This window comes from Sus scrofa, chromosome 11 (assembly GCF_054392235.1).
Source record: "Sus scrofa isolate SSC_HxYL_T2T_F1_AM1 chromosome 11, Sscrofa_HxYL_maternal_Yorkshire_Landrace_v2.0, whole genome shotgun sequence".
In the NCBI taxonomy this organism is placed as follows: domain Eukaryota; kingdom Metazoa; phylum Chordata; class Mammalia; order Artiodactyla; family Suidae; genus Sus; species Sus scrofa.
Genome location: NC_139393.1, coordinates 17024340 through 17052148, shown reverse-complemented (window position 1 = coordinate 17052148; position 27809 = coordinate 17024340). Strand labels below are relative to the sequence as shown.

General features: G+C 36.4%; 1 protein-coding gene across 5 annotated transcripts in view; it reads right to left on the bottom strand.

Annotated features, from left to right (window-relative positions):
- INTS6 (integrator complex subunit 6) overlaps positions 1 to 27809 on the bottom strand; it is a 90217-nt gene that overhangs the window by 54964 nt on the left and 7444 nt on the right. For 4 of the 5 annotated variants that reach the window (XM_021065287.2, XM_021065288.2, XM_084981601.1 and 1 more), the window contains one exon: positions 11779 to 11868. In XM_021065287.2, the coding sequence (XP_020920946.1) occupies positions 11779 to 11868 (90 nt within the window). Of the gene's footprint in view, positions 1 to 1891; positions 2115 to 11778; positions 11869 to 27809 lie in introns of those variants that run through there. The other variant, XM_084981603.1, reaches the window with a different exon arrangement.

Here is a 27809-nt window from a genome sequence, read left to right as displayed (position 1 = left end):
GTATATTCCATTCTATTGCCACTATCTTTCTAAAATCCAAATCTGATCATGTTTTCCTCAGCTAAAACCTCTTCAATGGTTACCATCAACCTATATATAAGTTCCTTGGCAGAGCACATCCTATGGGCCATGCTGGTATGTCCAGTCTCACTCCCTGCTGCTTCCTTCTTGAACACTCTGCCAACAGCCCGTACTGAGTACAGAGTTCTCCCATGCTCTATCACCTTCGTGTCTTTGAACTCATCTGCTTCACAAACCTGCATTAATTTTGAAGTCCAGTGTAAGACATCGTTTACCAGTGCCAACCTCACTTTCTCAGCAGCTTGTGCCATAATCATCTTACTTCTAACAAAATCCTTAACTGTTTACCTATCTCTCTTGCCAAACTCATCCCAGTACCTAACCTTGTGTCTGAACATTTCTGGTGTTTATAAATAAGTAAGTTCAAAGTAAGTCCAATTAAATAATAAATTCTGACTACTAATATTCATCCCCTCATTTCATTAAGGAAGATCAACTGCACTCCAAAACTGATGGTGAAAGGACCTAACAGACGTAGCATAACAACTGGAATGTCTAGGGCAGTGGTCTGCAAACAAAGTATACTCCAGGAGTCTGCAACTTATGGCCCTCCGGTCAAATCCAGCCCACAGCATGTTTCAGTAAAAAAAAATGTACTGAAAACAGCCATGCTCATTTGATTAACGTATTGTCTGGGGCTGCTTTTAGCCTACCACAGCAGAATTGAGTGGTTCCAACAGAGACCATGGGCTGAAAAGCCTAAAATATTTACTATCTGGCCCTTTAAAAAGAGTTTGCCAACCCAAGACACATCATGATGCATGACGGCAGGGGTAAAGAAGGAGAAAATACCACAACTCTCTTTATATAAGTGTTTTCATCTCATCTTTTAAAAATTTCTATTTTTGTATATATTTTCTATTATTAATACAGCACTGATTATATATAATTTCTAAATGTAAAAATGTACATACACTGGGTATGGTACATGCCCATATTATTTTTTGACTAATATAGGTGACTCAATTTTCTTTTTTTTCCAATTTTTTAAATCAAAAAACCTAAGAGTTCTCTTCTGGCTCAGGTCGCTGCTGTGGCATGGGTTTGATCCTTGGACTAGGAACTTCCACATGCCACAGGCATGGACAAAAAAAAAAAAGAAACCGAGCAAGTCTTACTTAGGGTAGACAAATTTTAGAGTTTACATGAAAATTTAGCAATCAAGATTATTTTATGAACAACTAGGTTCTGTAAGTGCTTCAAAGCACACAGAAAAAACCTTAGAATTAAACCTCTCCCATACCAAAATGCTCAAAACATCTCTAAAGAATCTTTTCATGGGACTAAAAATGTTAGGCAAATGATGCAGAGAGTCCTAATATCCTTTAAGTTGAATGTAATAAAATGTGTGTTACATAAACCCAAACCTCTTCAGAAGCCACTATGTTTTTTTAAAAATCTCTGTAATAATCAAATGCCAGTGTGTCCTTCCAAATTCTAAAGCCCAATTGTCTGATATATAATCAATATATGACAAATATATAAACTAAGAGAGCACCTCACTACATTTTTTTAAATCCATCAGTACTTAACATGATGCAGTTCTGTAACTAAAACGTCCCTTAGTTGTGATATACTGTTTCCATGTAAGACAAACAGATACTAATCTAAGGTTCTGAAAGGCCTAATACCAAATTCCTAGTAACTTAAAAGTCAGGTTCTGATCACCATCCTCAATAAATTTATAAGCTAAAGTTAATTTACCAATTGAACCTAGATTTGTCAAGTTAGGGTTGTCATTCTGTGTTGCATCATATTCTCCAACAAATAGTCACAGCCCCCAGAGAGAACTACACTCTACTCTGCTCACCTTCAAGGCTTTCTCTGAGGCCTTCCGAGATGACTAGCATCAGACTTTTGAGGAAGGCTAGCCATTAGACAAGGCTTTTCCCCACGATCTGACTGCTTGAAGTGACATCCAGGATCAGGTCGATCCTGTATCCAGGAATCATGACCCTCCCTGAGGCACCAGTCATCATGAGACCGTCAGTGCACTTTGGCACTTCTTGAAAACCACTGGATTGCTCCTTTAGCTGAAAGGAAAAAGAACATCAAAACCACAACAAACAAAACAAAGGGGGAAAAAATCAGTAATTCAACCTGAAAAGACAGAACGTGGGGAAAAATATACCAAAATAGCCTTGTCTAGATCAAAATGTAGCCTTGCCTTGATGTAAAGATCATAGTTCCAGTCACTGCACAACGTTTATTCCAAAAACACAAACATAAAAAAACTGTGTATCTACTGTATTACATCTGCAAAGAGCAATTCAAAGAGGAAGTTACATAAAATACTATTATGCAACACAGCTAAATAATATCATAAAGAATATAATAAAGGTACTTATAAAAGACAAACAACCTAAGGCCCAGGTAAGTGTGACTCATCAGGAGATCAAGTACTCAGCTCTTTCATACTTTCAAGTTGTCATCTGAAATATATCTAATAGACTGACCTGAACTGAGTTTAACTGGCAGAAAACTGCCATGCAGTCAAAGGCAATCTACTACTACCTATAAATTACATACTGATGAAGAGAAAAGAAATTACACTTGCATCCTCTCTAAATGACTTGACACTACTACAAAGGTATACCCCCCGCCACACACACACACACAATGCTCTTGTTCTAACACTCTGAATTTCAGTTTTTACACTTCTTTAAAATAAGCACTGTTGGAGTTCCCGTCGTGGCGCAGTGGTTCACGAATCCGACTAGGAACCATGAGGTTGTGGGTTCGATCCCTGGCCTCACCCAGTGGGTTAAGGATCCAGCATTGCCGTGAGCTGTGGTGTAGGTTGCAGACGCGGCTCGGATCTGGCGTTGCTGTGGCTCTGGCATAGGTTGGCAGCTACAGCTCCGATTAGACCCCTAGCCTGGGAATCTCCATATGCCGCGGGAGCAGCCCCAGAAAAGGCAAAAAGACAACAAAAGAAAAAAAAAAGCACTGTAAGATGTTCACATCATGGCCTTAAAACAAACAAAAAAAATTTATAGATCTGATAATAAATGGTAAGATTACTTAACAATTTATTGATTTAATCTGCTTCAAAATAAAAATTCTATCAGGATCCAGAGATAAAATTTCACTTTTTCTCTGTTTTTAAATACAAAATACTTTTTCCAAGACATACTGTTAAAAGGCAAAAAAGTTTGCTTATAACTCCTTTAATATATTTGTACCCTAAAAATAATGATACTCCATCAATTATTTTATATTCTTTTCTGCTACTTTTCCAATATTCCCCTTTCAGTTACCACTACCAACAGCCACACAGACTACTAAGGTGGAAACCTCAAAATACTAGTGGACTGTGGGTACTAGTAAACAATATTTTCGATTTGTTTTGTTTTTACTTTCTGAGAATATGAGTAGAGCTCTAGACCTCTGTCCCCCAGGAACACGTGCATACACATCTAGACCATGTCTGGATACCACTGCAGAGAATCCACAGAATCTCTGAACCCAGACCCGAACCCTGGGGTCAGCAGCCCTGTCCGATACTTTGCTTTCGTCTCCCGTACCATCCCTGAGCACAGGGATGCCTAACATACCTGCTGACTACATCTGTCAGATTTCCACCTGCCTAGCCAGCACTGGCTTAGTTTTAGCACAGCCTGTTTCTCCTGGGTGGTTGTATGTTGTTTGCTAATCCTTACCAATTTACCCATCTTTCAAATCTATCTTCTTTCATGCTGCTGGCAGAGTACACTTACTAAAATGCAAATCTGATCATGTAACTCACCTACTTAAAACTTTCAATACCTCCTCTGCCAGTGTTAATAGGATGATGTCCAGTCTCCTTAGGTGGTATCATCCCGCCTCAAGCTACATTTCAAGTCCCTTCCTCCTACCTGCACTAAAGGCATACTCAAAAATGTGGACTGCTGAAAATGCACTGTAGATATTAAATTGAAATACATCATCAACTTCTTTCAATTATGCATTTTTATTATAATTACATATAACTGTGCTCATATAGTTTACAGCCTCCCAATGCACTGTTTTCATGCCTTTATACTTGTATATGCTGTTCCTTCTTTCTGAAATGTTATGGCTCAATCCCTTCTCATCCCTCAAAACTTAGCTTCTCTCTTTATTTGTGCCATGAGATTGATCTCAGAGCATTAAAAATGCTTATTTAGGGAGTTCCCGTCGTGGCTCATTGGTAACAAAATCCAACTAGTATCCAGGAGGATGCAGATTCGATCCCTGGCCTCGCTCAGCGGCTTAAGATTGCCGTGAGCTGTGGTATAGGTTGCAGACGCAGCTTTGATTCCACGTTGCTGTGGCTGTGGTGTAGGCCGGCAGCTGCAGCTCCAATTTGACCTCTCACCTGGGAACTTCCATATGCCACGGGTACAGCCCTAAAAAAACAAACACACAAAAAGCTTATTTTATTTACTTCCCTATCTTCAAAATAACATGTTTTATAGGGGCAAAAGCCTTGCTTAATTTTAATTCCATCATTGTCCCCCCAGTACCTAGAATATAGCAGTACTAGATAGAAATGTATGGTGTGCCATTATTCTTGTACATAGTCACTATGAATCACACACAAAAAATTGCTGAATCAATCTAAAATATACTTTAAGTATTCAAAATTGGGACAATTCATATGGAAGAGTATGTTAGCAGCAACTCTCTAGAAAGCAGAAATTAAGTGTAACTGTCACCAATTCTTTATATATATATATATATTTTTTTTTAAATAATGCTAGTTATGAACATTCAAGTCAGGAATTAAGGTATAACAGGATACTCTGTAGTCCTTTTGATAAAAATTCCTAAGTCAGATATAGCAAGCACAGCACAGATAATATGAATTAATTACTCCCCCTTATTTACCCTTTCCTCCTCCACCCCATCTCATTCTCAAGAGTCTAAGAGTCCTCGTCAATACAGCACACCACAGCAGGAACTACAGGTAGACTGGAGTCGGCACAGAAGTTAATATTTTAGGGCTATCCAATAACTGATTCTAAGTCACATCGAATGCAATAAAAAATATTCACAGAAGACCTATTCCATATCCCTTGGATACTCAGTCCCAAGTCTAATAATTCTAAAGGTCAAGAATTTTTTTTTTTTTTTTTTTTTTTTTGTCTTTTTGCCATTTCTTGGGCCGCTCCTGCGGCATATGGAGGTTCCCAGGCTAGGGGTCGAATCAGAGCTGCAGCCCCCGGCCTACACCAAAGCCAAAGCCACAGCAACACGGGATCCGAGCCGCGTCTGCAACCTACACCACAGCTCACTGGCAAAGCCGGATCGTTAACCCACTGAACAAGGCCAGGGACCGAACCCGCAACCTCATGGTTCCTAGTCAGATTCGTTAACCACTGCACCACGATGGGAACTCCTAATTTTTATCTTAAAAAGACATACTGCTGGCCTTTTAAGTTAAAAACTGCTTTGTTTTGTTCAAGTTGTTCATTTTCACATGCATTTTTTATAGTTTTAAAAAATATATATATTTGTAGTTCAGCTGTGTTTCCAAACCTGACTGTGTGTTATCAGAATCAACTGGGACACTTTCAAAAATAGATTCCCAGGTTCCTGTTCAGATCAACAGAACAAAAATTCCCAGAATTAGAAATGTGGCATTATATTTTATAAAATACCAGGTGATTTTGATGCAGCCATGTGAAAACTACTTTTCTAAATATCACAGTAGTTTATATATGGAAGAGCTAGAATCAGACAAGTAATAGAAATACCTCTAAATGAAATTTTCCTTAAATGTGCAATATTTCATTGCTTACTGGTTCTGACAAGCTAATAAATGCAGGGCGAAGTTGCTTCCCCATAAAAACCATTTCTATGTATCTTAACACAGAATTCTAGATAACAGATTAGTAATTGTAGCCATACAGCCTCACAAGAGTGATCAGCCAGCCTTCCTTTGTAATTCTTCTATTATAGCATTGGTCTAGAGGCAATCCTTAAAAGATTTTCTTTGCACATGACCTTGAAAAAAGGTATACTCAAAAAGAGTATTGCAAATTTGATCTGCAGAAAATTCACTATAGATATTAAATTGAAATATATCATCAACCTTTTAATTATGCATTTTTATTATAATTACAAATTTTCAAATACTAATAATTGCAGATAAATATATTTCTATAGCACACCAAGAGGTGATAAATCCAGGGATTGAGAGGTCAGGGTCAAATACATGTGTGAAAAAAATGCAAATTACCTATATCCAACAAATTCTTAGTAAATGTTCTTGGAAAGTCAAACTGATAGAGACTAACATAAGCAGTAATGTTCTATACATGTTTAGAACATGTGAATCACTATCAGTAAGACAGGAGCTAATCTTGGTAACGCTACTGAGCCCCTAGTAATATCCAAGATGCAAAGGCAGCACTACTGAGGGTTAAGGATAAAACCTCAGAAATGCATTTACACACAGATTTGTTTAATACATTCTGTCAAACTACAATGACATCCCTCAAGATTCCCTAGAGGTCTTTTTAAAAAAATTAAATAAAGACAAAATTCTAAGCGTACTGGGAAACAATTTTAAATATGTTTAAAAATCTTTGCATAAACAATAAAAATAGTTTTGACCGGAGTTCCCACTGAGGCACAACAGGATCAGCAGTCGTCTCCAGAATGCCGGGACTCAGGTTTGTTCCTCAGCCCAGTACAGTGGGTAAAGGATCCTGCATTGCCACAGCAGCTGGCAGTGTAGGTCACAACCATCTGATGCTTGGCTGGGGAAATCCATATGCAGCAGGACAGCCAAAAAAGGAAAAAAAAAAATGTTTTGACAGCTTTTTGGCACATATTTTTGGTGATTTTAGTGAAATAAAAACATTTTACAGGGGAGAGATGGTTTCTGAATTACTTCAGATACTAGAAACATTTTAAAGTTCTGGATTTTTTAATCAGTATGGATCATGAAGATCCTAATTATAGATCCTAATTATAGATTATCCTTGTAAGAGGTGAAACCATTTGCACTGCCCAGAATGATCCAGAAAAATTACTAATACCAAACCACATCTCACAGACTGATGGGACTTCTGCATCACCTTTTGAGAAGTGGCAAGTTGAGCCACTTGAACACACAGTTAAGGTTACTCAGACATTCTCTCTCTACAAACACATGCCTTTCCTGAACATCTTCCAAAAAGTTATGAAAGCAGTTGTCCTAGTTTCTCTTAAAAAGGTGGGAAAGCTCATAAGAAAGCAAAGCTTTTAATCTCAAAAGCCACTAGGTTCTTTTGACTGCACACGTTAGCCTTCAGGACAATCACAACATTGATAAAGAGACGCAGAAAGAGTCTTCAGCAAATCTCAATATTTGAAAGATAACACTACTATTAGCACTTTCAAGGAAGAGAAAAATAACTGCTACACGATCCTGGAATGTCATTCAGCACCAAGAAGGTACTGGCAGGATTTCTTCTGGCTACTTTATTGAGCAATATAGTTAGCCACATATTCCTGGAATCATAGCACGAAATAGTTTTCCACTGCAAAGAAGTATTAGAAGATCTTTGCAGGCAATAAAAACCAGAAATAATCTTTTTCAGTAACTCTATTTGGTAAGTCTACCAAAATATCTGATACACTGGTAATATAACATGATGAATGGTACTGTGAGTTTTTGGCCACAAGTATGCTTATCAACAACAAAGACGATGATTATGGAAATAAGAAACAGAAACTTCTTGTGTATTAGAATTCAAAGTCCCATCTAATTCATATCTCATGAGCGAAAAAAAACGCAAACCGGTTTTATCACATAACTACATTGAAAGAGAAAAAAAGGCAAAAAATACACACATATTTTTCTATCACAAGCAATCATCAAAAGTCCTACAGATTTCACCAAACACACTACACTAGAAACACACTCATGAGCAACTCAAACAATGAGACAATAAGGCCAAAAAAGAGAATTAAAATCATGAATTAAGGCAGAATGATTGTATACAGCTCAAGATTTCTGTCCACAATACAAGCTGCTTCTCTTCTAACTCCAAATACACTGCTAAATGACGACCTGTCATAGAGGAAATGGTATTCCTGTATTATTTTGATAAGAAAGTTATAAGAAATTACATCAAACTGGCCTGTGCAAATTTAGCCAGGTCAAGAGGCACTACAGCACCAATTTTTTCCATTAACTATTTTCTAGGCCTAAAACAACTTTGTACCAGGTTTCTTTATAACTTTCACAGATATAATCTATGAAGCACATCCTATACCAAATCATCCACAAGATCTTTGAAATTAATCAAAATTAAAATGACTATAAAAATTCCTATTACACTTGGTTTGACCTATGCCCAAGATAGGTATACTGACCTTCCCCTCCGCCTCTTTAGTCCTCTCATACACTCAGTGTGTATCTCTCTTTTATCATTCATAAAACCACTTAACAGGCAATCCTTCCCCATAACACTGTGAATTTGAGAACCAGAAATTCACCTTATTCATCTCCATTATCTTCACTGTCTAGAAACGCCATGGCCATAATAGTCATTTAAGGGATACTGAATGAATAAGAACATAATACCTATGTCACAACTGTATAGAAAGGGGAAGTAGCCCAATAAGAAATCAGGTAAGTCGAATGTAAATTTCATGAACAGACAAAAATAGAATCAAACAGAAAGACAAGGGCACTGGGTCTTGAGGGGCTAGGATGTCTTCAGAACTCAGATCAATTCTAATCAGGTTTTGGCAATAATAAATGTTGTAACCTTGAGCAAATCTTTTTCTCTCCCTGGATCTCAATTTCCTTATTTGTAAAATAAAAAAATACTAGAGGAGCTCCATGTTTCCTTATATTCCATGAGGATGATTTCAAAGCAGCAGGAATACTTATTCCCACAAAACAGCACTAGCAGAACAGGTAAAATATACTATGTGAGATAACGTAATTACTGAACAAAGGGTCTTGTATGGGTGGGGTGCCCAACTCCATAAACAGTAGCAGGTCACATCAATAGCAGTCACAGCCAGTCAAGAATTATACACACTACATATGTACTAATGTGGAAATCATCAACATAATCACTCACCCAACAAATCTTTAAAAAGAATCAAGTTTTGCCAAAGACGAAGATTAAGAGAACAGAAGAGAAAGAGACATAAAGCCAAAACTCTGCTTGTTATTTCCTAGTAGAAAGTATGACAATATAGATCATATGTACCACGCAGGGGTACATACACACACACAAGCAAACTAAAAAGCATCTTTATGCTTTTTATAAATTGATAATTCTCCTCAAAATGAATCACACAACTGTAATTATTTGGGCTAGAAGAGACCAGTATCTCACATTTCAGCTAAAATTAGGCTTCCACAATATACACATTTAGGGTACATTCTCTGGCCCACAAAATGAGTATTGTTGAGACATTAAAAACCAAACATGCAGAGGATCAAACTCCTAAACTTGAAACCCCAAACAACTCACGGACCTATGTTCCAACTATACACCCCAAATAAAACTTTGCCTAATAACAAATGAATCTTCTACCTCAGTTAAGAAGCAATAGTGATCAATTTTGATCTTGATGACTACAGACTCAACACAACAGTATCTATAATAATAATTTTTTTTAATGTAAACTCTGTTCTCAGTACTATGCTAAATATCACAGAAGATATACGAGAACTAAAAAGTAAGATCCTGGCCCATAGGGAAATCTTCCCAACCTTACTAGCGAGGAGTTTTAGGTCTACTTCTCCAATATTTTTCTCAAGGACCTAAGAAGAAAAGTGAGCCATTCCAACATCCATGTATATGTCAAGATATTTTTTAAAGCTCAAGGAGGTCTTACAAAACAAGTATTAGAAACAAAGCAGATTCAGATGTATGGGAACAAAATATATTGTACCCCAAAGGTCTTTTCCGCAAAGGTGCCAAGACAGAGTATGCTGAACAGATAATCTGACATGTAGGAATATTTCATGTAAGTATAAATATAAAATGTAAACAGAAATACCTTTACAGTCATTACAAATACAAAACAAAATCATTATTAGTATTTCTGACCTGATTATTGACACCTCAATCTTTCTCTCACTCAAATTTTTCAAAAGGAAAAGTGGGACAAATCAATTTAAGAGCTTCAAATTTAGATAAGCAACATAAGCACCATCTGTGGCACTAGGGTTTAAGACTCCAACTGTAGTGGCTCAGTCGCTGCAGAGGTGTAGGTTAGATCCCCGGCCTAGTGCAGTGGGTTAAAGGATCTTGCATTGCTGCAGCCACATCATAAGCTTAGCTGCGGCTTGGATTCAAGCCCCTGGCCTGGGAACTTCCATACATCGTGGATCCGTCCATAAAAACAAAATAAAGTTAAGCAACATATTGCTTATTCATGTATATAATCAATGTTTATCTGTTCCTGACAGTGGCAGGATATAACTGTCTATATATATCAACTAGGTTCAGAAAAGCCCCCAAACCCATTAAGTTCAGCCACTGAGTCTTCCAAGACTTCTAATTATGTACAGACTATAAATTATTTAATTATGAATTTTAATCTACCTAAACTTTTCAACTGCCTCTTCATAAATTATATCCTGAATTTCCTTTAATATCAACCACTCAACAAAACAATTCTGGCTCTCTTGCTGCCAAGTCAAGATCAGGCAGTAACAATTCTTTACTAGCTCCCATGCCTCCTGATACAACAATACAGTGTTCTTTTCGTTACAGCCTACCAAGCACTTTCATATACATGATTACATATCAGTCTTCTAACAACCCTATGAGGTAAGACAAGAATTATCATCTTTATTTCATGGACAAGGATGGAGATTTAAAGAAGTTAGGTAACTGGTACAATCTTCACTGCTAGGAAGGGACTGAGCAAAGACTAGAACCCACATGTCCTAACTCCATATCCAATTGGCATTCCACAATGTCACACAAATGAAAAGTATTTCTAAAAACTACTAAACGTAAAAACTACACTTTTCCTACTTAATCAAAGCCTGTGTAAAAACAGTAAGAATTAAAATTAAGATTCTAAATCAAACACAAGCAAAGAAAGTGGTGTAACCATCTCCTTCCTATATCAATATATTTTAATACACAAGTATAATGTTCAAGAGTAGTTCAAATACTACAATAAAAACAGCTTAAAGTTAAAATAAATCTACTGCACTCACACCACACACAATGCATGCTGGTATAGAATATGTAAAGTTAGCTATAAAGTACTTACACTGTATTTGACTTAGAATTAAAATGTCCAAAAAACTTTACTTTTCCTAGTCTTAACCTCCTCTTGACTTTGCTGTACTCTGTCTAGAGTCTCCACAGTGGAGTACATGTGACTACCTACTCAAATATGGGAAGAAATTATTAGAATGTTGTCTCCATTTTTTAGCCTGAAACTAAAAATTCGTTTTACTAAATTTACTATATGAACTGACACTACGGCCGTCACATTAACTCAAAAATACACATATAATTGGGATGGGGTAGGCTCCAAAATTTGTCACAGAAGGGATTCCTATTCAAGAAAATTTAGAGACCATTGCTACAAACAACAGAAGGTAAATGAGTGCTAGGAGCCACACGACTCTAGACTATATCAAATAATCAGAGAGAGAATCTATTGAAGGTGTTCAATATCCTACAATGCATATACAAATAAAAACTTTTCAACTGTATTTGCATAATCCATGCTAATACAAATATATCTTACCTCATCCTGGACTCCACTGGTAGTAGTCAACTTGCTCCCATCAGTAATTGTAATAATTATTGCTGGCTCCAAAAAAAAAGGGTTTCTTCCCTAAAGTCAAAAAACACAATTTTAAGAACAGTATATAAATCCCCCTTTCTTGTTTTTAAATTTTACATATAGCATATAGCTTTTGAACTTTAAAACAACGTTTAAGATGAAATGTAAACTAAACAGAGGTTAAACGTGAAGTAGGTTAGGAATAGAAAGAGTAAAAAGGGATTTTTCACATCTACATCTTTGTATTGTATTCATTTTTAGAGAGTCTATAAATAACTAACTAAAGCATTTAATTTCTTAAAAGAAACTCTAAAGCCCAATTCTAATAATTTGACAAAGCTACACATTAAAAATTAAAATAATAAGTACCTTTTTAGGAACTTCTTAAAAAGGAAGGAAAAACAGTAGGTGAATATTTACTCTGCAATCTATACCTGTTATCAAAGTACCTAACCAAGTGACTAGGTATACAGATGGAAGCGTGCTAAGAGCTGGTTCTACAGAAACACTAGGCCTACTCAGAGCTTAGCAAAATTCAACAACAGTCCAATATGAAAAATTAAAATAAGGATAACTACTTAAAGAAATTGCTTGGTGAGACAAGTACAAAAATAATAGCAGCAAAGGCAATGGAATACAGTGGCAGAGAACTTTCAAATGCTCTATAGCTAAGGTGAAATAAATTCAGTAACTTCCATTCAAATCTCTGGCCCAGTCATTCTATGAGTACTAGGTAACACATTTTGTTAAATCAAAGATATCAAATTCTCTGCTACCGACAGTGTTCAAGACAGGACAAAACAAAGTTTTGCTGGATATGATGTAGAAGAGCATATGACAATTCTTGATGTGCCTATGAATCACATGGAGATCTTAATAAAATGCAGGTTCTGGTTTAGTAGGTCTTGGGCAAAGACTAAAATTTCACACTTCTAATAAGACCGCAGGCTTGGAGATGCTAATGTCCGCTGACCATATTTGTAACAGCAAGGATGCAGAAGGGTTAGGGGCATGTAATACTCTATGCTTCCATAACCTTCCTTTAAACTCACATAACTCTCCATCATTAGCAGACTATAGCACATACTCCATGGCTGATGAATGAGTCTACACTTTTCACACACTAATTATGATTATAACCAATCATAAAGTGGGAGCAGGGGGATATCTGATATATTAAATTTCTTGATCAAGCCAAGCAAGTTTAAGTGTATGTAAGTGGCACATACATTTTGCAAACTAGTGTCCAAGAAACAATGGTTCCAAACAGAGAACATTTTGGTCAAATAAAATTAAATTATGTTGGATATAACCTCAGCAGCTTTTAAATGCACAGTCACATTCAAATGTTACTGGGGCCTTGCAGGAAAAAAACCTGAATTTCCCTTCCCTTCTTCCTCTACAACACTGATGGTAGATGGGACATATTTAGGGAAACATTTCCTTACACACTGCTTTGCCTCTCACACCATTCACCTTCAACATAAACAACAAATTCTTATAATGCAGGTCTTCTCATCAATCTAGAAATAGGCAATGTTCATTCCCAAGCTCTGAGCTTTGAAGGCGTTCCCTCAACTATGTTTTTCCTTTTTCCTGCCCACAACCCATCCAATTTCTAATCAGTCCTTAAGGCTCAATTTAAGTCTTCCTCTTCCGCCATGAAACCTTTCCTGATTACTCTGGTTGAATAATTTACCCCTTTCCTTCTCCAAATTCTGAAAGTGGTAGTTTTCAAACTTAAATATACATTTCCTCGAATAAAACTGTGGATTCAGACTGGCTTCATGCAGTACATTTTGAACACCACTTCCCAAAAGCATTTATCCTCTCCTCACATTATTTTCCATTTATTTTATGAATATATATACCTGTCAAATTGGAACTGCAGCTGAGGCCTATGCCACAACCACAGCAACACCAGATCCGAGCCACATCTAGGATCCTTAACCCACTGAGGAATCCCACATCCTCACAAATACTAGTTGGGTTCTTAACCTGCTAAGCCACACTGGGAACTCCTCAATTTAAATATATAATACCTCGCACAACAATGTGAATATAATTAACACTACTTAACTCGACACTTAAAAATGGTTCAGACAGTAAATTTTGTTACACATTTTTACCACATTTTTTTTTTTTTAATGGACACGCCCATGGCACTGTGGAGATTCTGGGCTAGGAAATGAATCCTAGCCACAGCTACAGCAACACCAGACAGATCGTTTAACCTGTTTAACCCAGGTATCAAAACCATACCTCCGTAACAACCGGAGCCACTGCAGCTGGTTCTTAACCCATTGCACCACAGTGGGAGCTCCTTCACTACACACTTAAAAAAATACATACCATTTTGTACTCTCTGCTATTGTTTCATGTGTGTGACTACACCAAAGGCAAGGATCATGTTACAATTCTTCCTCATGCTGAGCTCAAAATACTTAAGCACTGGACACTGAAATATTTATTGATATACTGAGTATAGCCTAATAGAATTATTCAAACTTCAACGAGCTTCAAAAAACATCGATGTTGCCTTTACCTCAATATAAATAAGTGCTTCCTAAAATTAATAATTCATGATTTGCTAGGTCACAAGGGTACACCACCTCAATCCAACATCTGTCCAGGTGTCCCTTGCCCATTCTCTCCTGTTTGTCATTCAAACAGTTACTGAGTGGTTACCTCACATCAAACACTGTGTTAGGTATATGATACGTAATTTCTACTCTCATACATAATAAATGTATGTACCTATGCACATATAACAATAACTCTCCCCTCCTGGCCACCACAAATACCATTTTAGCTCAAAAATGGGCAAAAGGAGACAAAGAAAATCAAGATATCCTAGTATCTTCAAAACTACTGTAAAACAAAAAACAAACAAAAAACCGACACCTGATTCCAACTATAAATCACATGGTCTTTGTGCAGCATCCAAAGGTCTTGCGGTAGCAGCTAAATTCTCTTAGATTCAATCCCTACACCAACTTGGATTGTGCCATATTCACATGACAATGCCCGATATTATAACTGGATTGCAGTGAAATTATCTACAGGAGGACTATTCCATTCCTTGATTTCTTGTTGCTCTATGATATCCTACCTACCAATATTTCTATATGTAAATCAATATACTATTCCCCCAACAAAAACACAGTAAAACAAAATGCTATTTGTATTACTTACTTTTGAAAACTATGCTACTTCAATTAACTTTTAGATAGTATATACAGAAATATAAAATAACATTTTAATAACTTTATTTACTTATTGACCATGATAGCAAAATGCAGAAGTTCCCAGGCCAGCAATTAAACCCATGCCAGGCCAGCAATTAAACCCATGCCACAGCAGTGACAATGCTGGATCCGCAACACACTGAGCCACCAAGGAACTCTTTTAATGACTTTAAATTTGGGGAAAAACAGATAAAGATCAAAGACAGAAAAAGGTAAAGAAAAATATGGCCATTATCATTTCACCTATTTAACCACTTAACCCTAATGTGCTTAAGACCCCTTCCTAAGACGAAAGAATTTAGTTAAGAATCACACTAAGTAACAGTATTAGTTATGATAAAAATTAGAATAATGTGGAGTTCCCGTTGTGGCACAGTGGAAACGAATCCGACTAGGAACCATGAGGTTGCAAGTTTGATTCCTGGCTTTGCTCAGTGGGTTAAGGATCCGGCGTTGCCATGAGCTGTGGCGTAGGTCAGAGACGTGGCTCGGATCTGGCGTTGCTGTGGCTGTGGTGTAGGCCGGCAGCTGTAGCTCTGACTAGACTCCTAGCCTGGGAACCTCCATATGCTACAGGTGTGGCCCTAAAGAGCAAAAAAAAAAAAAAAAAAAAAAAAGAATAGAATGTTGTGATGGAACATGATGGGGGATAATGTGAGAAAAAGAAAAAGAGTGTGTGTGTGTGTGTGTGTGTGTGTGTGTGTGGTCACTTTGCTGTACAGCAGAAATTAACAGAACATTATAAATCAACTGTAATAAAAAATCTTTAAAAAATTAGAATAATGATTTAAAGAATGTAATTTATACACAAAAGGAGGTTTTCTATTTCTTCAGAGAAAAATTACCCCTACTTCTATATAAAAATAATTGGATTAACATTTCTCTAAGCATAAATTTCTAAATCAACTTTAGAAAATGACCAGACTATCTTGCAAAAATTAAGTTTTTTTATATACAGTTTTGGGCAGTTCCTCCTCTGCCTTTTGTAGTACATTTACTCTTGGCAGAAACATCAACAATGGGCATCTTTCTCTGACATTATCTCTACCCAGCAAACTAAAACACATTTTTGTTTGTCTACCAGTATCCAGATTTTTTTCATGTTTTACAAAAAAATTTAACATTTCAAGAATCTCAAAGTTATGATTCAATCACTGTAATATAATTATTATTAGCTATTCAGTGCTAAGCCTCTGCAACTTAATAATTCTCAAATCTTTATATTTAAGAGTCACTGTTTTACATTTTTACGCCAAATGTTTATAAAGTGACTCAATTTGGGGACAGTTCATATTAGAATGTCTCTCAAAATTCGTCTTGGTCATAAATACCTTAGTTATAAGAGTTGAAAAGAAAAAAAAATTTTAAGTTCTGCTATGACAAAGGCAGCCAGTAGAGGGACTAAAAGTTTACTTTTGCCATTGGCAGAATCAAACACATTTTTTTTTCCCACTCACAGGGAACGGGTTCATGGCATAAAGAATCTACACATTTAACTGAGGATACAGTGCAAAGTATATTCTACCTCTAGAAATACTTATTAATAAAAATCTTGTCATTTAGCAAATCTGACTTTACTACTGGTCAAAAGTCTCAGGTAAAAAAAAAGAGTTTGACTAAAGATAAATATAAAAGCTTTCATTAAGTTCTCTCAATAATTTAACATTATTCTGGTGTTAATTAAATTAAGGCATAAAACCTCATTAAGAAAATTTAAATACAATTAAAGTAGATCTTACCAACTAAAACCAATTTCATTTTTTCAAAGAAAATGCTTTAAAAAATGTTAAAACTGGAGTTCCCGTCGTGGCGCAGTGGTTAACGCATACGACTAGGAACCATGAGGTTGCGGGTTCGGTCCCTGCCCTTGCTCAGTGGGTTAACGATCCGGCGTTGCCGTGAGCTGTGGTGTAGGTTGCAGACACGGCTCGGATCCTGCGTTGCTGTGGCTCTGGTGTAGGCCAGTGGCTACAGCTCCAATTGGACCCCTAGCCTGGGAACCTCCATATGCCGCGGGAGCGGCCCAAGAAATAGCAAAAAGACAAAAAAAAAAAAAAAAAAAAAGTTAAAACTATTTTAATGTTAAATGTTTAAATGTTAAAACTAACAAAGAGTTTTGATAATGTAAAAATAAAGCTAATTTCCCCAGTAACACTAACCCAAGTTCTCAGAAGCAGAATGTTTAGTTTTAACCAAGAAATTTCAAATGTAGAGAGAGAGGGCAAAGGAATTAAATATGCCTTATTATCTTCTGAAGCAAAAGGAAGGCAGTCCTGAGAATTCAGGAGATTTTTTAGTGGCTACCAAAGAGCTCAAGTTTTCTTTCCGCGCCACCATGCTCCACCATGATGCCAGTGCTTTAAACAATCCCTTAAGGATAGCCAAGGGCCCATGGCAGGGAAAACAAGCACCCAAGATGCACTCTCTGGCTCTCTCCCGTGACAACAGCATCTTCAACTAACCCACATCTATTACTGTCTAGCTATTTTGCTATGTGCCGGGAAAGCCATGGCAAAAAGAAAGCAACAAAAAAGATGTTAAGATGTATAACATTATAGGAGTTCCCGTTGTGGCTGAGCAGTAACGAACCACTAGTATCCATGAGGATTTGAGTTCAATCCCCATTCAGTGGGTTAAGGATACGGCACTGCCGTGAGCTGTGGCGTAGGTCGCAGATGTGGCTCGGATCTGGCATTGCTATGGCTGGGGCACAGGCTGGAAGCTGCAGCTCTGGTTTGACCTCTAGCCTAGGAATCTCCATATGCTGCACGTGCAGCCCTAAAAAGACAAAAAAAAAAAAAGATGTGTAACATTATACTTCTAGGCTAGAAGTCTATTACCTAGCAAGAAAAATAAAAAACTTCCAGAAACAGCCTGTGCTTTTTTAAATCTAAAACTTGCTTTTTAAGCAAATTACAGTGACAACAAGCAAAAATGTAAAGAGATGAAAAGGATTAGTCCTGAGAAATAAGTACTACTTCACTAAAGGTTCTCATGCATATATTGGACAAGTACCTAGCAAGACTGCTACCCAAATTTTGTAATGGTTAAGTTCAAAACTAGAGCTTTAGGTTCCCTTTACTTACATCTCTGTAAAAATGCACATAAACAGTGAGTATGAAATAAAGCCTACATTATCTATCCTATTTTCCTCTATTACCATAGATAATAAGGAGGTAACAACAAATGTCTAAAATAGGATAAACCTCCTCACATTATTTAGGAACTTTTTTTGACACCTCCTTTCATAATTTGTCAAAAATCAGCCTCTGAACAAATATAAAATATACAAACATGAATATTAAATATTCTTCTACTTTAAGCTTACTTCAAAAAGTATCTTAGAATGCAATTCACAACCAAAACTTTATTGGTCATAATACTAACACTTTTACAACTATACAGAATTGAAAAAAAGCAGCTTTTTTTTAAGGGCTGCATCTGTGGCATATGGATGTTCCGAGGCTAGGTGTCGAATTGGAACTGCAGCTGTGGGCCTACAACCACAGCAATGAAGGATCCAAGCCATGTCTGTGACCTACACCACAGCTCACTGGCAACACTGGATCCTTAACCCACTGAGCACAGCAAAGGATCGAACCTGCATCCACATGGATACTAGTCGGGTCTGTAACCTGCTGAACCACAATGGGAACTCCCCAAAAAAGCTTTTAATACATCCTGCGCAACACAAGTCAACCAGAATTAATAACATTCTTTAGTTTAGTAATGCTCAAACTTCACACTTTTGAATACCACAACCAGAATTTTTTCAATATCTACTTGCTACCTACATTAATATGTATATACTTAATATTTTTCTTTAATCAGTTCTTTTTATATTTGCCTCCAACTATAGCAACTGACTCTATGAAATCAGTTTTGATGTGCTAATTATATTTTCTGTTCAATAATTCACTATCATTAATACCATTTAGCTATTCAAAGGGTGGAGAACAGGCTCATCATATTACAAGGATGAATATATAACTGGCTAATCACACGTTCCAAACAAAATATAATCATTTAAGTCAATAAAGGCTTGACAGGCCTTTAAAATCAATATTCTAAGGCCAGAATTACAAGTTTTATGTTTGTTTTCAAATTCCACAAGATTATTACATTTATAATCAAGATCTCAAGTGGTATAGCATAAGTAAGCCTTTTGGCATTAAAAACTCAAGATATTCATCTTAAGAAATTAGTGCTTTTAAAATAATACCCTTGACTACATACATAAGATCTCTGAAGGATATACACTACAAACAGATCAAACATGGTTACCGCCGAAGAACTGAAGTAACCGTATAACTTCCTATAATGCTTAAACTTTTTAACCACATGCATTTATTACATATTCCAAACAAGTACTCTTTGAAATTAAAATGTGCTTAGTATCCCAAAACTAAGCTTTTAAAAAAATCTGCTAGTGTATAAAAACCTAGTACTTTGAATACACTGAAGTATAAACTAAAGAAAAGCATGTCACAATTCCCCAATAAGAGAAATATATTTATTAGAGTTCTCTTGTGGCACAGCAGGTTAAGGATCCAGCAGTGTCACTGCAGCAGCTTGGGTAGCTGCTGGGGCGTGGGTTCAATCGCTGGCCCAGAAACTTCCACATGCTGCAGGCACAGCCAAAAAAAATACATTTTTAGTCTCGAGTAATTCCATTACGCAACAACTATGTACATATATACTTCCTTTATCTAATAATTCCTTATGTTAAAAACAACAGCGTTAGAAAGAGATAAAATAAGACTTGAGCAGAAGTAGGAGGTAATCGTGTATTTAACATAATGATTAAAGAGAAACATCTTGGAATTTGACTTGAATAATAAACTAAACATTGCTAACCCTTGAACAACGCAAAGTTTATGGGCGCTGATCCCTGCAGCCAAAAATCCACATGTAACTTTACAGGTGGCCCTTCATATCTACACGTTCACATCCTCAGCTTCAACCAAGCCCAGATCATGTAGTACTGTACTAGTATGTATTAGTAAAAAAAAAATTCTGCACGTAAGTGAACCCACATAGTTCCAACTCATGTTAATTGCAGTGGTAATACAAAAAAATATTCGGAAATAAGAACTGAAGAATTACTACCTTGACTTCATGAAAAAAATTAATGTTAAACTCAGTAACTGGTAAGAGTTAAGTATTACTGCTCCAAAGGACAGTAATACAAATTCACTGTATATGAAATATTAAATATTTAATAATTTCACAGAATTTGAACTGGAATCTGAAGTTTGGATAACAAATAAATGGTTTTGGCATTAATTTAAAAGTAGTAGGAGTTCCTACTGTGACTCAGTGGGTTAAGAATCCAACTGCAAAAGCTCAGATCACTGCAGAGGCATGGGTTCGATCCCTGCCAGCTGTAGTGGGTCAAGAATCCAGCACTGCCACAGCTGCAGTGTAAGTCACTGCTACGGCTCAGATTCAATCCCCGGCCCAGGAAATCCCATATGCTGCAGATGCAACCATAAAAATATTAAAAAAAGTAGTAGCAGGCAAATAGTGTTTATAGTGGCAGAAAAAGCGTAATGACAGTATCAAATATAACTTTACTTAAAAAATACTAATATTCTGGATAAAGAACCTAATACATCCAATACATGTTATTTCTAGCAAAGTATATAATAAACATGTTGGAAACATAGAAGAAAAAGTTTTTAAAAAAGCTAACATGAGAACACATTTTCAAAGACAGGTACAGTTATACAGCTGTAATGCTGAAAATTAATTTGATCTTAAAAAAATCATAAAGGAGTCCCCTGGTGGCCTACCAGTTAAGGATTTAGTGTTGCCACTGCTTTATCTTGAATTACTGCTGTGGCTCAGGTTAGATCTCTGGCCCGGGAACTTCCACATGCCATAGACTTTGCCAAAAAAAAAAAAAAAAAAAAAAAAAAAAAAAAAAGGCACAAAAATGTATACAGATCTGCTTTTTCTATCAGAGTTAATCATCTTCTTGGGTTGTTGACTACTACCAAACCTACAGATATTATATTTGCAAAAATCTGATTAAATCACATCTGTATCCATTATCATTACTTCCTTCTAAACATCCATACTATAAATATGCTCTCAAAAGAATCATTCACACATGCAAAAGCTGTCCTACAAAAAAGACAAATTCAACCACAGCATTCAGCATAAGTATCTTCAAGACTACAACTGAAAATAAAGAACAGTCTAACAAATGCTGGGTATCAGTCAAGTTTGCAATACAGCACTAAACTTAATAAAGGAAAATAATTCATGATAAGTACTTGGAAAAACCAATAGTCTATATTGTTTCCCATGTGCTATGACTTCAGGTCAACCTCAATGTAACTGAATAAATCATAATGTGAGATTAACTTTAAGGGACCCTGCTTTTTTTTTTTTGTCTTGTCTTTTTGCCTTTTTAGGGCCGCGCCCACGGCACATGGAGGTTCCCAGGTTCCCAGGCCAGGGGTCGAATTGGAGCTGCAGCTGCCAGCCTACACCACAGCTCATGGCAACACCACATCCTTAACCCACTGAGCAAGGCCAGGGATCAAACCTGTGACCTCATGGACACTAGTCAGGTTTGTTAACCACTGAACTATGACAGGAACTCCAGGCGTGGCTTTTTTAAAAAAAAAAATTTTTTTCATTTTCCAGGAAAAAAATTGTGGTAACTCAATTTCCCTAAGATTGCTTTTAGGAAGACATTTTTAAATTTCTCCAAATCCAGAGTTCCTGTCATGGCTCAGTGGAAATGAATCTGACTAGCACCCATAAGGACACAGGTTCAATCCCTGGCCTCACACAGGGGGTTAAGGATCTGGTGTTTCCGTGAGCTGTGGTGCAGATCGCAGACATGGCTTGGATCCCATGTTGCTGTGGCTGTGGTGTAGGCCAGCAGCTACAGCTCCGATTCAACCCCTAGCCCGGGAACATCCATTATGCCATAGGTGCAGCCCTAAAAAAGACAAAAATAAAAAATTTAAAATAAATAAATTAATTTCTCCAAATCCATTTTATAGGTATATGGACTCGGGTAAAGAGTTTCTAATAATTCATTCTTGCTAGATTCTAATTCAAACATGTTTTGATGCTTGTGTTAAAGACCTTTTCAAGTGTTCACAGATTTAAATTTTTCAAAATAGTTTACATTTTTTGGAAACAAAAAAGCACATAATATTTGGGCCTACTGTTAAAAACAAATTTTTATTAGCCTTCCTAACTACACATATAAATCCACCAAGGTTTTACCTTAGAAATGACCCTCAGGAAAAAGGAGATATCACATATGGATGGGTGGGTGACTGCACAGATTGTTACAAGTTTTTGACGGATACTACAGCTCACTGAAATGGAAGCTCTAGGAACGTGACAAGATAACTTTTCTACATTAGGATTTACATTCAACATAATCTTATTTAGGATTAGACATTATTATTTTGAATGAACAATAAAACTTAGATGTAAAGATCTTTCACTCTTTCTACTATTTGATTTAGGCCCAATTTTCTGGATACAATTAATTGATTATTCTAACTTCCTGGGTTGAGAAATGAGGTTGATAACTAAAAATGTACAACAAAAATTCAAAATTTTACATTACTTATTACCTTCCAAAGTATATAAATGATCAGGAACCACCACAACTCAGGCATTACATCAGAGGTCACCAAAAAACCTCACTTTATTCCCAATAATCAAAGTATTATAATCTGTCATTATCTTATGGACCCAGCCTTTGTAACATCACCCACTGTGGCTTGCAGCCTAACCTTTCAGACACTGCATATTCAACAATCTCCAATTGATTAAAAATAATCAATAGTGGATAATCCTTTCAGAATAATTGTCTGGATGCTTCCAGTGTTTAAACTCCCCAATAGTCAAGACTTGTTGATGTTTCCTAATATCTAAATAGATTCATCAGCTTTAAGACAAACGGAGAGTTTTCCTTTAGTATGCCAGCATCAATCCTGTCATTGACTAGTTACAAATTACATTATGTAATAACTAATGCTACAATTACTTTTTCTCACATACTCAGAACTGTTTTCCTTTCTCCAATATAAAGTTTTTTAGATGATATAATCTTTCCAAAGACCCTCAGCTTATCTGGGCAAAACTAATAGAAAATGTTAAAATGTAATTTGCTCTTACAGTACAGGAAAAAAAGGCAAGAGTATGTAGGACCTAGAATAAGTAAGTTTTTTGTTGTTTTTTTGGGAGGTGGAAGGGTTGGCCATGCCCTCGCCATTTGAAAGTTCCCTGCAGGCCAGGGATTGAACCTTTACCATAGCTATAATCAGAGCCACAGCAGTGACAAGACTAGATCCTTAACCTGCCAAGCCAGGAGGGAACTACTAGAATAAGTTTTGATAAGACATCACTAAGCTGGAGTTCCCATCATGGCACAGTGGAAACAAATCCGACTAGGAAACATAAGGTTACAGGTTCGATCCCTGGCCTTGCTCAGTGGGTTAAGGATCCGGCGTTACAGTGAGCTGTGGTGTAGGTGGCAGAAGTGGCTCAGATTCCGAGTTGCTGTGCCTGTGCCATAGGCCAGCAGCTATAGCTCCAATTAGACCTTTAGCCTGGGAACCACCATATGCCACAGGTATGGCCCTAAAAAGCAAAAAAAAAAAAAAAAAAAAGACATTGCTAAGCTGATATAAACTGGTCCTTTGGTTACAACTAATCCTCTTAATTATAAGACTTTTAAGTTAAAATACTTTTTATGAGCAACTACCTCTCAATATAGTAAAATAATCAAATTTCAAATCACACAGCCCCTAAAAGAGAAATATCACAAAAAATAATCCTTCCTAGGCTTATCCTATTATGTTTTGCTCCCATATAGATCTACATGACAAACAATAAAAGGGATCATACACTTTACATCCAACATTTCTACTGCACAAGAACATCCTCCAGCCCTATCCTATCACCAACCTGAATTCTAAAATACACTATTACAGGAGTTCCCATGGTGGCACAGAGGTAACAAACCTGACTAGTATCCAAGAGGATGCGGATTTGTTCCCTGGCCTCGCTCAGTGGGTTAAGGATCCAGCGTTGCCGTGAGCTGCCGTGTAGGTCGCAGACACAGCTCGGATCCTCCGTTGCTGTGGCTGTGGCTGTGGCGTAGGCTGACAGCTACAGCTCCGATTCAACCTTCTAGCCTGGGAACTTTCATATGCCACGGGTATGACCCTAAAAAGACAAAATAAAAAATGAAATAAAATATACCATTACAAAGCCCTAAAAATGGACTCAGATCTAAACTTCCTCAAAGAAGTTTAAAAACTTTCTTGCTTTGCAAATCAAAAACATGTTTGTTTGAAGTATTCACAGTTATCAAACCAATTCTGAATAAGAAATAAAGATTCTGAGGAAAAGATTTTTGTAACACCAAGGGGAAAGTATTTCTGGAGGAACCTACAGAGCTTCATTTCAAAGCCAAAACCATCACGCTCCCTTTGACAAGAAATTTTACTTTAGCTGGAAGTACTGTATACCTAATTCTAGCTTCTCATACTGAATGCATGGAGGGTCATGGAACAACTTGTATTCTGTTTTTCTCCCTCAAAGCTTTCAGCTTAGAAAGTTTTGACCCTGCTAAGTGTTCACCGTAACACTTAGAGGTGACCATCATCATCCGAGTTCCCAGCACGGCTCAAGCAGACACTCTGCTGAATGACTCATAAATAGTATTCCAATCCCTCAACATGTTTTTCAAGACTGGTATTACCACCATTTTGCGGATGAGAAATTTGAGGCTCTGGGAGGTGAAGGGATGTGCCAATCAATACAACATAAGCTAGGAGGAGCAGAGCCAGGCACAGCCAGTTCTAATGAAGCAGTTAACAAACTATCACCACACTTCTCGTTACTAAAAAAAGCTGAATAAAATACTCTGGCCACGATTCCAATTTTTAAAATTCAAAAAAAGGAAACACACAAAAATGGTAATAGATGTATTATAATAATAAATTATGTTGTATATCATTTAATCTTCACCACAATCCTGCAAGACAGATTCTTTCATACTATTTTCCTAGTGGGGAAACTGAGGCTAAGAGATCACATGAATTACCAGAAACCCATGGGTGGAGTGGGAATTCACAGAGCCAGACTTTTCTGAATCTTAAAAGTTATTAGAGATTTTCAAAATTATCTTATGTCAAAGGAAACATGACAGCTAACTAATTATGAAATTGTCCAGGTAAAAACTTAGACATTTTCAGCAGTAATCCTGTTTGGCATACTACACTGGAAAAGTCGACCAAAAGTTAACTGAGCAGGTTGTTTTTTGTCAGCTAGTCTATAACTGACTTATAACAGACCTATGATCCCTACATCAGAAACTTAGTAAACTGTAAAATACAAAATCAAAAAGTCCTATAAAATAAAAATATTAGCATCTAAGCCTTAAAATAACAATAGTATAATATCCTGTCACCTATCCCCCAACGTTCACATTCTTATTTTTTTCAGGGAGTGGAGAGGGACAATGGAGTGGTAAGGAAATTCAACTGAATTTAACAGTATTTTAACAGAGCGCTACAGAAAAGCTAAATGCAACACAATGACAAAATGAAATGCTTTTCCCAGAGGAACTGAAAGACTTTTTAGAGAACTACAGATACACCTCTCCCGCCCCGTCCTCCACCAAAGGGACTTGGATGCACTGTTTATATCTTTTAAGAAAACTTGCTCTTAAATAAAGCACAAATTACTACTAAAATCAGTATAGCTGTCCCATAACCAATTGCACTCATGAAATATTTCATAATGTGAAGAATTTAAGCATTTTTACATCTCTGGGCTTACTCTGTACATTTATAAAATGAGTAAGATGGAATAAATACCTAACGTCGCTATTGATTCTAATGCCCACGAAACAATCACCATAATACTTAGAGAAAATCTAAAGAAGAGTTCTGTCAGTAGATGCAAAAAGTTCAATATTTTTCCTCCAAGAGTGAATATAAAAATTCACTCAGCTTCACACTTAAAATACGTGTATTTAAGGACTAGCTCAACAAAAAAGACTAGGGGGGAAGAAGAGGGATCAAGGAATAAAGACTAAAACAAAACCAAACACCGTCTGTGATCATGCTTTAATGAAACAGATTAGTAAGGCTAAATAAATTTGGGTTTTTAGGGTGGTTTTTTTTTTGCCTTTTTTTAGGGCCACACCTGTGGCACATGGACATTCCCAGGCTAGGGATGGAATTGGAGCTCCAGCTGCCACCCTACACCACAGCCACAGCAACAGGGGATCTGAGGCGTGTCTGAGACCTTACACCCCAGCTCACGGCAACGCCGGACTCCCCCACCCACTAAAGGGGGCCAGGGATTGAACCCATGTCCTCGTGGATACTATTCAGATTAATTTCCATGACAGGAACTCCCATAAAAATTAAGTTTATTTAAGGAAATTACTCTTTTAAAATGAAAGAAGACAGGGCTGGTATATTGAGCTGGTACATCAACTCAAGAAAAGAAACCTATCAAGACATTTTTATTTATGAGTATAAATTTGAGTGAAGGATTATGATGACTAAAAATTTTAAATATTTTAAGAAAATTTCATGTTATCTTGCACAATTTCTTTGGAGAAATCCATAACATGAACGTGGTTAAATAATACTTTTAGCTAATTCTGACTATAAGTGACCTTAATTCAAAATAATTAAGTAAAAATTCTGTCATTTAAGTATTTGTTCCTGGTCTTTTAATTTTCAGTTGTACATAGTTTAATACAATATCATTGACACTCTTTTGCATGAAGGGAAAATAAAATTCTCTTTGAAGGAGTGGGAACATATTATTTTCACCTTCTGTAAAAATATGACTTTTCAATAATTTCAATAATTTCTAATTAAAAATGCAATGACATCATTGGGATATCTTTTTCATTCTCTATTTAAGTCACGAGGCAGTCTTTTGGTCCTTTAGAAAAGCTTTAGAGTGTAAAATTATGAAGATAAATTATAGCAAGTGTTTTCAAAGAATAAAAACTAGGTCTTGAAATCTTTCATTTAAATTACCACCTTTAAAATTAATGCTCAGTAAGAAATAAATCACTTATTTCTTAATTTACCCTATAGATGTGGTCCTTAAAAGTTCCTTGCGAATCAAACTTGCGTAAATCTCATCTTAAATGCACTCAGGGGAGGCTCTCTATTTTAAAGAATCCTAAAGCATGTGTTTTTGTCTTCTAAGGGTTCCTTTTCTAACTATTCCTATAAAAGAATGGCTTCCTGACTTATCTGAACTACATTCATCTAGTTTTAACATTTTTAAAACAAAATACCATCCTTGTACTTTATTCCATGCTTATCAACTGCCATTAAGACAATTTTCCAGTTATATTTACTTGTCATGCTGTTTCCCTAAGAAGCAATACAAAGCCTCCCGAACAGATATATATACACACACATTATAAACACACACACACACACACACTCAATATGCTAATGGATTTCAAAGCACATAATAAAAATCAGCTTCAAATATCACTAGATTTTTATTACTGTAATTTCAAATTCAAAGCTGAAAAACAGAAAACTAGAGGTAAATCTATTGAGGGGGGGAAAGTATGCTTTGTGTCTACTGAGCACTTCATAATTTTTAAAGTACATTTTAATATACCATCGCATTTCAACCTCTCATTGATTCTACAATAAGGAAATAATGCTTCATTACTGGCAATTTGGAAAATGAAGAAAGAGAGGCACA